General features: G+C 50.9%; 1 protein-coding gene across 2 annotated transcripts in view; it reads right to left on the bottom strand.

Annotated features, from left to right (window-relative positions):
* HK1 (hexokinase 1) overlaps positions 1-12998 on the bottom strand; it is a 123999-nt gene that overhangs the window by 28975 nt on the left and 82026 nt on the right. For both annotated transcript variants that reach the window (XM_019444379.2, XM_053888538.1), the window contains 5 exons: positions 9348-9496; positions 4285-4404; positions 1304-1399; positions 629-728; positions 334-517 (listed from right to left, as the gene is read on the bottom strand). In XM_019444379.2, the coding sequence (XP_019299924.1) occupies positions 334-517; positions 629-728; positions 1304-1399; positions 4285-4404; positions 9348-9496 (649 nt within the window). The remainder of the gene's footprint in view (positions 1-333; positions 518-628; positions 729-1303; positions 1400-4284; positions 4405-9347; positions 9497-12998) is intronic.

Genomic DNA, 12998 nt, shown 5'->3' with positions numbered 1-12998 from the left:
CCCGCTCGCTCTGAGTGGCAATGCTAGTTTTCTACAGTGCTTCTGAACCTTAGCTTTCTGCGAGTGCTTCTGTATTTCTAATTTCCAAGATTTTTTATGAGGACGCAATTAGAGTGTAATTAGACAAAGAGACAATCATTCAAAACGTGCTTTTAAAGCAGCAGTCGCCACAGCTGCATATCTATCCACAGAAGGAGTGACGGGTCCCGCAAATTTGCTGGGCGTCTCCCTTTGTGACTACCTGCCTTCTGCCCCTATCATCTCACAACCCACGCCTTTCGTTAAGTGTCCCCTAAGTCATGTGCACGAGTCATCAGAAAAGGTGGGACTCACAGCTGCTTCCCAGGGTTGAGAGAGCCACGGTCTATCTCCCGGTCGAACTCGGTGCGGATGTCTTCGAGGGACCCGTCGTCCCCAAAGGCCCCCCACTCCGTGTTGATGCACATCCTGCCCTCGTCGCCTTCCACCAGGTCAATGTGCCTCAGTTCCTCCATGTAGCACGCGTTGGTGCCAGTGCCTGGGAGAGAGAGACACGATCAGAAGGTGTGACCACCACAAAATCAGGAGACGAGGCTGTGCCCTCCGGACACACCAGCCGAAGGGACGGATGAGGAGGAGGTGACGTTACCAATGATGAGGCCGACTTCGCACTGCTGGTCGTCGTAGCCACAGGTCATCATGGTCCCCACCGTGTCGTTCACCACAGCCACAATGTTGGCATCGTAGTCCTGGGGACACATGAGGGGGTGTCACCGTCCACTCTCGCATGGGAGCGGAGGTCACCAACCTTCAAGAGAGCGTGGCAAGAGAGCTCCCGTTTCCACCCCTGCTCCTGGGAGTGGCGCTGCTCTCGTTGCTGCCGGCACTCGAGTCGGCTGGATCAGAGCGCGGTAATTACATTAGGGAAACTGCACAGTCATCTTAATTACCTGGCTTAAGAGTCTTTCCAGAGCGGATCTTGCGCACAGAGCCACAGCCCTCTACAAAGCACCGCACCACATCCGTGCGCTGACTGCCCTCGTTCCGTGCGCACCGGCGGCACCTGACCGCGTCAGCTCCCCGCACGGCCCAGCGCTCCCCCCGCCCAAGGGCCTGGCTCCTTCGGGCGGCACTTCGGAGACCCCTGCTTTGAGCCACCCCAACCTTCGGGGCCGCGGACCCCCACCGTTCATCTGCCTGGGTCTTCGAGACACCCACGTGATGCCTCAGGCCGGGCGCTCCTGCCCCGCGGAAGGGCCTGGTCTGTTTTAGATCACAGACTTCTCCCCACACTCCCCCACCTCCAGGCGGCCCCGAAAGTTACCCCGCGCTTTTTGATGGCTTTGTTAAGCAGCTTCACCACATCCATTCCCTCCACTCCGCTCGCTTTAAATTTCTTTGTCCAGGTGATCAGGATGGCCTGCAAAGGAGAGCAGATGGGGGTTGGACGAGGGCCGGGAGGCCTCCAGAACCCCCAGGTCCCCGGGGAGGCTGCTCAAGACAAGTGACAAAGCAGAGGCCCAGAGAGGACAAGCGGTTCAGCCAGACTCCATTTAAAAAGAGAACAAAAGAAATCCCGTCATTGCCTGATCACCCCTCCCCACCTGCAAGCCAGGTCCCGGCTTCCACAGCCCCAGGAAAGAGAGACAGAGCCAAGTTGGGCAGGAAAACAAAATGCCAAGATAATCCTTGGCTACTGAACTTCTAAAGCCAGGTCCTAGAGACTGCAGGGGAATAGCGACTAAATTCGATGTATGCCTCGTCCCCGACTTGGGACTTTAACCCCCATTTGGGAGCAGCAATACAATACGATCCATTTGTGCTTGTGGATTAATGGAGACACATCAAAAAGGAGAGACAGCCAGCGGTCATTCACTTGGGAACGGGGAAGGGTCAGAATTTTACTTTTTACTTTGTACCTTTATATTATTTCAATAGCTTTACGTATTGCTCTCATATTCTTTTTAATCCAAGATACTGAACAAAAGAATACTTGTTATACTTGAGTGTTGTTCTCTGAAAGGAGAAAGCTGCCATACACGCGGCAGGGCTGGGAAGACTTGTTACTGCTCAGGTCCCGTGGGCCCCTGGGGGCTGGGATGGGAGTTTGCCTATACACAGGCTGCCCCGGCTCACGGCGAAAGCCACGCGGCCTGTAAGGCGCACAGGAGGGTGCGTGTTTGGGAGAGTTTGTGGTTCTTTGCTCGGCAGCGGCCTGCTGCTAAGCCAGGCATTCCAAAAATCCCTGGACACTGCTTTCTTCCCCTCAATCCCAACCCCCAAGAGGCCTCCGAGAATGTTGTGGAAGGAATGCGGGGCTGGAAATCAGCAGGCGAGTCCTATTCTCACACATCTGCCCGTTTCCTTGTGGGCAGCTCCCCGAATTCCTCTGAGAGTCACTTTGCTCACCTGTGGGACAAGGCAGCTGGTCTAGATCTGGACAATCTTGAAGATTCCAGGCATCCCTGAGGAGTGGGCACAGGCCCCCTGGATGGCTAATTAGTCTGCGGTCCACCGGCTTCTTGGCAGGCAGCATGGCCCGGCCTAAGAAGCCCTCCCCGGATGGGGGTCAAGGCCTGTGGGTGGGGGCCCTGCCTCTAGCTCCTCTGCCTGCAAAGCCCCTCTACCAGGCTCTCTGCCCTGCTCTGGGGGGCTCTCCTGCTCTGAGGACATTCTCTCCCCCTTCTGCCATGCCTTCTTCCCAGGAAGATTGCACCTTCTGGGGGGCAGGCCCCATCTGCTCCCTGTTCTCTCCCAGGGCCTAGCCCCACATGGGGATAGCACTTGGTCAATAGCCACCGGTGAACAAAGGAGCAAGCAAATGAGTCGCTTCATTCTCAAGCCGTCCCCCACCTCTCATGGTGGGAGGGGATTTCAACACTGTCTCTGCCCGGGGGTGTGATTGTCAAGTCTCCACTCTCAGAAGCAAAGGGAAACTTAGTACCAACAACAGGCTTTGAGAAAGGTTTGGGAAGACACCCTAGAAGTGAAAGTGACATGAACACCTTGGAGGTGTCACAGGGCCAGATACCAGAGTCTAGAGTGGCCACCGCGGTCCTTTTGGAGACAGGAGGACAGCAGTGTTTCGAGGTCTTTAACTGGGGGGAGGGGGAGGGGGAGCAGGGACTAGGTGAGGGGGTGCCCAGGGATTCTGGTCCTAGATCTGCCATTAATAAGACCTGTGACCTTGGGAGGCTTCCTTTCCCATCTGAGGAAGGAGGGGCTTGGTCTACTGAGCTCTCAAGCCCCTTCTCGCTCTAACGTGACATAATTACACAAATCAGACAGATGGAAGGGCTCCAGGAGCATGACGCGGTGCCCAGGACAGGGCACTGACCCTACGGATAAAGAGGCACAGGGGAGCTGCCCAGGAGTGCGGAGGGCACCACAATGTTACCATCCTGCACAGGCTCTGGAGCCACACTAGTCGCTCCCCACAGCTAGCTCTGCCCACAGCTAGTCTGGGCTCTGCTCCCTCCTGGCCGGGTGGTCTTGGGCAGGTTCCTAATCCCTCCACGCCTCAGTTTCCTCCATCTGTAAACCGGGAACCGTAAGCACTTCACTCACGGGGTGTCTGAAGATCACGTGTGTTAACTGTGACGTGCGCATCAGGACAGAGCCTGGTACCCGATGGCCCCTCCGGAATGTCAACTATCGGGGTCCCTGTTATAGGAGTCTGTTCACAGGTTGCCGTGTGTGTGTGTTCTGTCTCTCCATGAAGAAAAGGCACAAGGTCGCATCTACTTATTTTGTATCCCGGCAGTATGCTGAGGTACAATGGGGCCACGGAGTTATGCCGGAGTCCTTCCTTACTAAACAGGTGAATGAATGAATGAATGAATGGACAGCAAGGGGGTGCAACGATCCACCTGGAGGTCAGAAGGGGAACCAACAGCGTCTCTGGGCCCGAGGCGTGGGACCCTGACCAGATTCCCTGGAACCAGGATGGCCTCCAGGTAAACACCACGCGGTACATCTCTGACAGAAGGCTCGGCAGCCTCTCTCACTGTCACCAAACCTACCTTCCCTTTCTTCACTTGCTTGAGCTTCACAAATGTCTCTACTTACCTAATGGCCACAAACGCCATGATTTGTCTCTAGAAGTATGTAAATCACTTAAGTAATTGACAGATAAACACAAGATGGTGACCTCACATTAACTCCTACAAATGTTTCTATTTAAGAAAAATACGAGACATGCAGGCCATCCCGTGAGCAAAAGGGAAAAAGAATCGGGCCAAAGGGCTCATCAGCTTTCCCTCTTTAGGGCCTCTGTGGGGCCCGCCAGTCCCAGCATGTCCTTACCTCGTCTATTTTGGACTGCCGACAAGGGAAGGAAAACGTGAATCCCACAGGTAATTTCTTGTCCTTGATTTTTTTTTTCTCCATGAAGTCTCCCAGGCACTCGGCGACGTGATCGAAAAGCTAAAGAAAGCGCAAGAGCAGTCAGGATGGGGACAGGGGACAGGGGACCGGGCATTTCAGGAAAAGAGGTAAACAATTCCCTCTGCAAGAGGGAAAAGAGCGCCCCTCTGGGAAAGCCGTACTGGCTGTGAAGGCTAGAGAAAGAGTCCCTTACAGGGAGACCTCCCTGCGGGCCAGCACAGCTCAGGAAGCGGTTCAAACCCTTTCATCGGGACCGGCCCGTGGGCGGTCATGGCCTGCCTACCTGGGCGCTGAAGAAATTTTAAAATAAGAGGAAATCACCTCACCCTCCAGAAGGCACAGGCAGTGGTCTCCATGGCCCCCTCCCAGGTGGGGCATTTTCCGGCCCCTTCCCTGTATCCCTATCTCCCGCCGTCTGTGTAAATTCCCAACGCTACGGGAGGGTCACAGCCTCTAGCCCACCTGAGCGATTCAGCAATCTTCAGACGGTCACACTTTTACTCTTTCCTGAAGCATGATACGCACACGTGGAAAAGCGCACACATCCTTTAGGCGCAGAGTTCACGGATTCTCAAAGGCTCGCCCGCCTGTGTCACCAGCACCCAGACGCCTCCCTCACGTCCCCTGCGGTCGCTGCCACCACCTAACCCCACAAGGGCAGTCGGCAGCCACTCTGACTTCCAGCACTCTGGATTCGTTGTGCTGTTTTTCTGTCACATAAATGCAACAAGGACATGTTCTTTCACTTGACATTATGTGTCAGAGAATCGTCCGGGCTGAGGTGTGCCTTTAGAGGCCATTCGCTCTCACTGCTGCATAGGATTCTGTGGTATGAACACACCACAATTTGTTCAGTGGATTTTCGTTTTAGTTTGTCTGCTCCACAACACATTGCCTGGGGTAAACACACGCATCTTAGAATCCACTGGAAAGAACACAGAACGCTGTTTCCCTAGCCTCTGTATGAATACTGTCCATGATGGAAGGCTCACCACCTCTAAGCCAACCTTTTAGGATCAAATACCTCCCCTTGTCTCAAATGTATCCAGAATCAGGGTGGCTGGGTGGCTCAGTCGGTCAAGCATCCAACTCTTGATTTCGGCTCAGGTCATGATCTCACGGTTCAAGAGTTCGAAACCCATTTCGGGCACACTGATAGCGTAGAGCCTGCTTGGAATTCTCTCTCTCTCTCTCTCTCTCTCTCTGTCTCTCTCTCTCTCTGCCCCTCCCCTGCTCCCTCTCTCTCTCTCTCACACACGCACACACACACACACTAAATGAATAAGCTTTAAAAAAATAAATAAATAAAATACAATGCATCCAGAATTGAATATAATGTTTCATATGTGTTCTGAACACAGGAAAGCTTAGTGGAATGAAGAACCTCCCTTTTCCTTAGCTCTATACCTTCACTAATGTAATCAAAGTATACATACGATCTTTGGGGCACCATGCCACAGTCTAGGTCACCCTCTGTCTTTTTCACATGGCTGTTATTACACTAGACCTCCCTCACGTACAGGATTGACACAGCTACAGAGCTTCTAGAAGGCCAGAAGAAGGCAGTGTTGGCAGAGCTAACCACATGGTCACAGGAAGCAACCCCAGCCCGTGTACCCAGACAAGGCTATCTTCCCAAAGGCTTTCCTTGCAGGGATATCCTTGAGAGGGGGCCAGAAGTCATTATTCCTATTCCCCAACTTCCCCCAGATGCTCCCGACCTAGCTCTAAATTCTGACTTTCCTGCCAGTGTAAAGGAAAACCTGCCGATTCTGATCTAGGAGCCTCTCTGTCCCTGAGTCACTATTACTCAGACGATGGCTGCAGCCAGTGAGTCCGACTAAAGAGACACATGACCACCTTCCCTGGAGAAGCCCAGCTAAGCTTCCTGCGACCTACATTTCCAAGTAATATAAACCCATTCCTAAGTCCGTCAGCAAGCCCCGCGTCATCAGCTGTCACAAGCTCCAGGCCCCCCTGTGGCCCTGAACCAAGAGGGCTGGGAGAGAGGAAGGCAGGCTGCAGGCAGGAAGGAGCAGGGAGAACGCAGGCTGCAGGAAGGAGCAGGGAGAACGCAGGCTGCAGGAACGGATTCGCACGGGGGAGGCGCTGTAACCAGCTCCCAGATCCAAACAGAACACAGCCACCCCCAAGGGCTCTGTCGAGAAGGAAACGCCGCGGTTGTGAAACGCCCACAGTTCCAGGAGCCACAAGCCTGCTCAAAGAGACAGGAAGCCACCGCCACACTAAGTATGCTTGTGACCAACCAGGCGGGGAAGTTACCCGGCCTCGCTGGGCTCAAAATTTCAGGGTCTAAAAAGCACTATTTTCCCCCTCCTAACAACACGATCATGATTTTAAAAATCCCCACACGGAAATTCAGTTTCTCCAGTTGAAAATGGCAAACAATGACTAAAACAAGAATTTAAACATTTATCATTCAAAATTCCCAAAGCTAAGTGATGTTTTAAGAAAGGCTGCATTTATGCTTCCAGACTTACTAAGCTTAAAGCTGAACTGAGCCTTTGGCATACCGTGTGTGTGTGTGTGTGTGTGTGTGTGTGTGTGTGTGTGTGCATGGAGAGGAGGGGGAGAAAAAGATAAAGCAAATCTGGATGAGGGCATATAGGGGAGCTCTTTGTGCTTATCTTAAAACTTTTCTATACGTTTACTATTATTCTAGATAAAAGTGTAAAACTCTATTTAAATTCCTGCACATTACAGAACGTGGGATCACAGCCCCACGAATTCAGGACTGTTCACAGACTGTGAGTCCGGGCACAGTGGGGCCCCTGGCGGCCTCCACCCTCCAGGCTGGTCAGAGATCAGAAAAATGGGCCACTACTACTTATTTCTAACTTCAAACCAAACTTCTGGAGGAGAATTTCCTGTTTCATCCCTATTCTCAACTGCCAACCTTCTTCTTCATCCCCTGGGCCCTCCTCCTTGCCCACAGCCCTCACGTTTCCTCACCATCAAAAACTCTCGATAAAGACAATAAAGACAAGACCCAGCCTGAGGGTGTTCCACGTTGCTAAAACAGAAACATCTGGAGCCGGACTGCCTGGGTCTATCACTTATGAGCTGTGTGACCCAAGGGGCTGGTCACTTAACATCTGAGCCTCAGTTTTCTCATCTGTACAATGGGGAGAATGATGACATGTGCCCCAGAGGGTCACTGCGATGGCTAAAGGAGTCACTCCACGCAAAGTGCTTACAGCAGGGATGTGGACCTAACGAGCATCACGGAAGTATTGCTGTAAGAACACACGACTGTTACCACCATTATCACCATTCTCGTCACCTCTTCTTTGCAGACCGTTTGAAAGGGGAAGAGGAAGAGACAGACAGCAGGAAACAAAGTGATCCTGGAGCTGAGAAGACGGAGACAGAGGCTGGGAGAGAGGAGGTCCTGCGGGCGCCGGAAGAAGGAAGTCACTGGGCAAGTGAATATAGCCAGTGGGCACCCTCTTGACAAGCCCTGCTCCTCAAAGGTCAAGTCACACAGCACCAGGAATGTCTTGGCCCAGGGAGAGAGTCCTGATGGTGAGGACACCAAGCAGATGCGGCTCGACCCCGGGACGTGGGGAACAGACAGTAAGAGGTGGGTGCTTGTCGCCAAGCGCAAAGGGCAGGACCCAAGGCGGGGCTGCGGGCCACCTGCACAAAGGAATAATGAGCAGCCACTGGGCGGGGTTCGGGGACCCAGCAGCTGGCAGCCCTCAGGCCCACCTCGGACGAATGGGCCAGTCTGTGCGGCCTAGTAGGGGAGGCACGGGCAGGGGAACCTCCAGGCACGGCCATCCGGTGAGTGATACACTCATTTCAGTGGCCGGCTGAGCAGCGGTTCATCTCTTCTGGCGTCTTCTTCAATGCTCTCCCTGACACGGTCGGACAAGCTCTGACCCCAAACCCCCAGGAGCAGGTCAATGGCTGGGATTAGCCCTTTTCTCTCAGACCAAAAATAAAACACAACAAAAAAAACGGCAGGCAGCTTGCTCTAGGACCCACCCGCGTTAATTCAGAAACAACACGGTCAAGAGGAGTCAAGAGGAGAAGGCTCCTGGGTCTCATCTCAAAGTCCAGCTCAGAACAAATGGGTTTTCTGGAGAACTTAGTCATGAACCTTGACGTGAACACACCCTTCCTAAAGCAAATATTTGGCAAGCTTTGAATACATATCCTGGGCAGCAGCCATGACTCAGAAGGCAAGCAACAGGCTGCAGGAGCCAGTATATCTACAGGCCCGTGGCAGGAGCGGCTCCCGGGAACAGGCTAACGGGACACCGAATGACGGAAAACCGCGACCACGGGGTCCTCGGTGAGCTAGGCCCCACCACTCACCGCAACCAGACAGACGGGACAAGGGGAACGGGCCCTTCTGATCATGCCCACAGCCCCTCTGCCAGCTAAGGAAGGCAGCCCTTCCCAGGGGGCCCCATGAAAAGGAGGGGCCTCAGGTATCAAATGTGAGGGAAGGGGGTGGTGACATTCTGTACCAAGGACTCTTTAGGAGGCTATTAAATCCGGTAGCCAGGAGCCCCTGACTAGCCCTGGGGCCATGAACTCAAATGCCTGCTGCCGCACAAGGTGACAGCCACACCCGGGGAGGCCTGGGCCCCTGGTGAGCTGGGTGAGGAGGCCAACGCCTTGGAAGAAGGGGCGTTTTCACCCATGGGCTCTGCTAAACCTGCGCTGGGGAGCCAACCCCAGGATCCTTAGAGAATGAACACATTTACCCACAGAGCTGCCGGGCTCCCTCCTCACACCTTCCACACTGTGCAAGTCCCAGTGACCCTCTCCCAGCCACCAGTTTACCCAGATGGTGGACTCTCTTTAGGTGGTCACACCCTTCCACCCAAGAGCCCCTCTCCACGTGAATCTACAAGGGACTCCTTCCAGGAACTCAGATACCAATGCTTGGGGGTCTGGCTCCTGCATGGGAGCGCACTGGGGCTGATGGGAAGGGAGCGGGGACCCACCTGGCTTCCACTGCCGTGCACGATGTTCTCCGGGGTGTCATAAATCTCGGACTCCATGTGAACATTCTGGTTTTGCTCATGATTCACTTGCACCCTCAGAATTCGAAAGGAAGACCCGCCAAGATCCAGGGCAATGAAATCTCCCTTTTCTGTTTAGGGAGACAACAGGTATCGCATCAGGTTCACGTCACAGGCAGACCCCGCACTTTTGCCAGCTTCTCGACAGGGTCTGCATCCCCCATGCAAACCTCATCCAACCACTGCCCTGGCTGGAAAGTGGGCCAGGGAAACCCTCCCAGCCTGGCATGCAGCAGGCCAGCTCCACGCAGAGGAACGCAAGTGCTGAGCTCTGTACAAAGCCTCGCTCCAGCTTCTCTAATTCCCTATCCTTCCTCCCAGACAGCACTGTTACCTATAAAATAAAAATAAAAACATGGGGCGCCTGGGTGGCTCAGTCAGTTAAGCATCCGACTTCAGCTCATGTCATGGTTCATGAGTTTGAGCCCCACGTTGGGCTCCACATTGTCAGCACGGGGCTTGGGATTCTCTCTCTCTCTCTCTCTCTCTCTCTCTCTCTCTCAAAATAAACTTAAAAAAAATTTTTTTAATTAAAAAAAAAAATAAAAACAGCATTTCAACTCAGAGAAAACCCCACATCTGAAGTCCACCCCATGCCTTGAGTTCTTTCCACGTTATGGAGTTCACACCTCCACTTATTCCCCTGGGGGATTTTTCTTTTTTTTAATTGTGGTAAAATACACGCAACATAAAATTTACCACTGCGACCATCCTTAAGTAGCATTAGATACAACGTTGTGCAACCATCACCTCCATCCATCTCCAAAACTTTTCATCACCCCTAACAGGGTCCTGAAGCTCTAGAACCATTAAACAGTCACTCCCCACTCCCCATCCCCTAGCCCCTGGTCACCACCTCTCTACCGTCTGTCACTACAGATTTGCCTCGTCTAAAGATCTCACAGAAGTGGAATCACACAATACTTGTCCTTTTGTGTCCAGCTTATTTCGCTCTGCATAGTGTCTCAAAGGTTCATTTTGTAACAGGTGTCAGAGTTTCCTGCCTTTCTGAGGCTGACATTCCATTGTATGTAGCTACGTTTGTTTATCCATTCACCCGGCAGTGGACATTTGTATTGTTTCTACCCAGGGAATGTTTTTAGCAGAAGTCCCTCTTCGTCACTTAAGAGTAACTGGCTTGATATAGTTACATCCCTCAGGTCCGATGTGTGTAGTAACTGGTGTGTGCCTGTCTTGCAGATGATAAGACTGTGCACTGAGCCCACCAGACAGCAGCAAGGGAGGTGGCATGGGAAGGGTCACAAACCATTAAGCCACCATCTAACTTTCTCTACCCTGTTTCTCATTAGTAATTCTCACACACACTTCCAAAATATCGGTTAAAATCTGTTAATTTTATTACGGATCCCCACTGTCCTAATGTATATTACACCAGGGGGGACAGCCACCCCTCCCATCCTGAGCCCCACTGGTCCCCTAAAGTCTCAATCCTATAGCAGTATAAATACAAGGCTGCTTGGGATCTCATTTTCCTGGGGAAGCATCCATAATACTCCATTTTTAGGTAACAGCACTATGGAGATATAAATCACCTTACAATTCACCCACTTAAAGTATGCAATTCAATGGTTTTTATTTTTTTTAATGTTTATTTATTTTTAAGACAGAGAATGAGCAAGGGAGGAGCAGAGAGGGAGACACAGAATCTCAAGTAGGCTCCAGGCTCTGAGCTGTCAGCACAAAGCCTGATGCGGGGCTTGAACTCACAAAATGCAAGATCATGGCCTGAGCTGAAGTTGGACACTTAACCGACTGAGCCACCCAGGTGCCCTTTCAATGTTTTTTTAGTATATCCAATTATACAACCATTGCCACAAACCAGTTTTAGAATGCTTTCATTACCTCAAAAAGAAAATCCTTTACTGCTTCTCAAGCAAGCCCCTCTCTCCCCATTGTCCTAAACAACCATTAATCTACACTCCGCCTCCACAGATTTGTCTTTTCTGGGCAGTTCCTGCGAATGGAATCCCCACAGTAGGTGGCCTCTTGTGACCAGCCTCTTACACTTAGCAAAACATTTCTAAGGTTCATCACGTTGTCACATGGCCAAATAATAATCCACCGTATGGATGCACCTCATTTCATTTACCCATTTGTCTGTAGATGGGGTTGTTTCTACCTTTTGGCTATCACGAATAACACTGCCATGAATATTTCTGCACGAGTTCTTGTGTGGCCCTGTCTTTATCTCCTTTGGGTATACACCTAGAAGAAGGGTTGCTCTGTCAAATGTTTACCTTTCTGAGGAACCATCACTGGTTTCCGAAGCAGGTCCACCAGCTTCCATCCCACCAGTGATACGTGATGTTTCCAATTTCTCTACATCCTCAATACTAATTATCATCTTATTTTATTTTGACTTGCATGTCCCTGGCTAATGACAACGAGCACCTTTTTTTCAAGTGCTTCTTGGCCATTTTCCACCTTCTTTGGAGAAATGTCTATTCAGATCCCCTGGCTTGTTTGAAAACTTGGGTTGTCTTTTAAGTGTTGAGTTGTAAGAGTTCTTCATGTTCTAGACGTGAGCACTATCAGATACATGACTTGTAAATATGTTCTCTCATTCTGTGGGTTGTCTTTTCACTTTTTTGATGGTGACTTATGAAGCATAAGAGTTGTTCCTTTTAACAAAGTACAACGTATCTATTTTCTTTTGTTGGTTGTGCTTTTGTGGTCATATCTGAGAAGCCACTGCCAAATCCAGGGTCACGGAGATTCGCAACTAGGTTTTCTGCTAAGAGTTTTACAGTTTCAGCTCTTAAATGTAGGGATTTGACCCATTTTGAGTTGATTTTTCTCTACAGTGTGAGGTAGGGATCCAAGCTACTTCTTTTACATGTGGATATCCAGTTGTCCCAGTGCCATTTGCTGAAAAGATTGTTCTTTCCTTCATTCAACAGTCTTGGCACCTTTGTCAAAGATCAAGAGACCAAAAAAGGGTTTCTGAACTCTCAATTCTTTTTTTTTCCCCAATTTTGAGACATAAATGACATACTGCACTCTCGATTCTGATCCACTGATCTACTATCCTGTGTCAGTACCACGGTGTTGTGATTAACGTGGCTTTGTAATAAAATCTGAAACCTGGAAGTAAAAGTCCTCCAACTTGGTTCTTTTTCAAGATTGTTTTGGCTATTCTGGGTCCCTTGGGGTTTTTTATTTTATTTTTTAAGGTAATAGTTAAAAAAAAAAAAAAAAAAGCTTGTATTTGATGCACGTTTGTATCTGGTTCCAGCAACCTGTAAGCTGACACGCTGCTCTATTTCTGGAACGTAGAACAGTGTCTGACACACGGTAAGAGCTCAACAAATACTTGGACTAATGCGGCTGGGAAAGGAGTCAATGAACGAACCAAATGGTTGAATTTTCACCATTCTTACCCTTCCAAGTTCCTGGAGGGAAAAACCTGGGCTTCTGTGCGTCTATCCATGGCACCCAGGGGAGCTCAATAAATGCTTGGTAGCTGCTTGATCATGGGGGTTGGTGGCCCAGTCATCCATTCATTCATTCATTCACTCAAGGCACCCCTGCTTATTGTTCATCAAGCACAAA

The sequence above is a fragment of the Panthera pardus genome, unplaced genomic scaffold, assembly GCF_024362965.1.
Source record: "Panthera pardus isolate Hobbes unplaced genomic scaffold, ASM2436296v1 HiC_scaffold_22, whole genome shotgun sequence".
NCBI lineage: Eukaryota > Metazoa > Chordata > Mammalia > Carnivora > Felidae > Panthera > Panthera pardus.
This window is presented reverse-complemented; position numbering and strand designations above follow the sequence as displayed.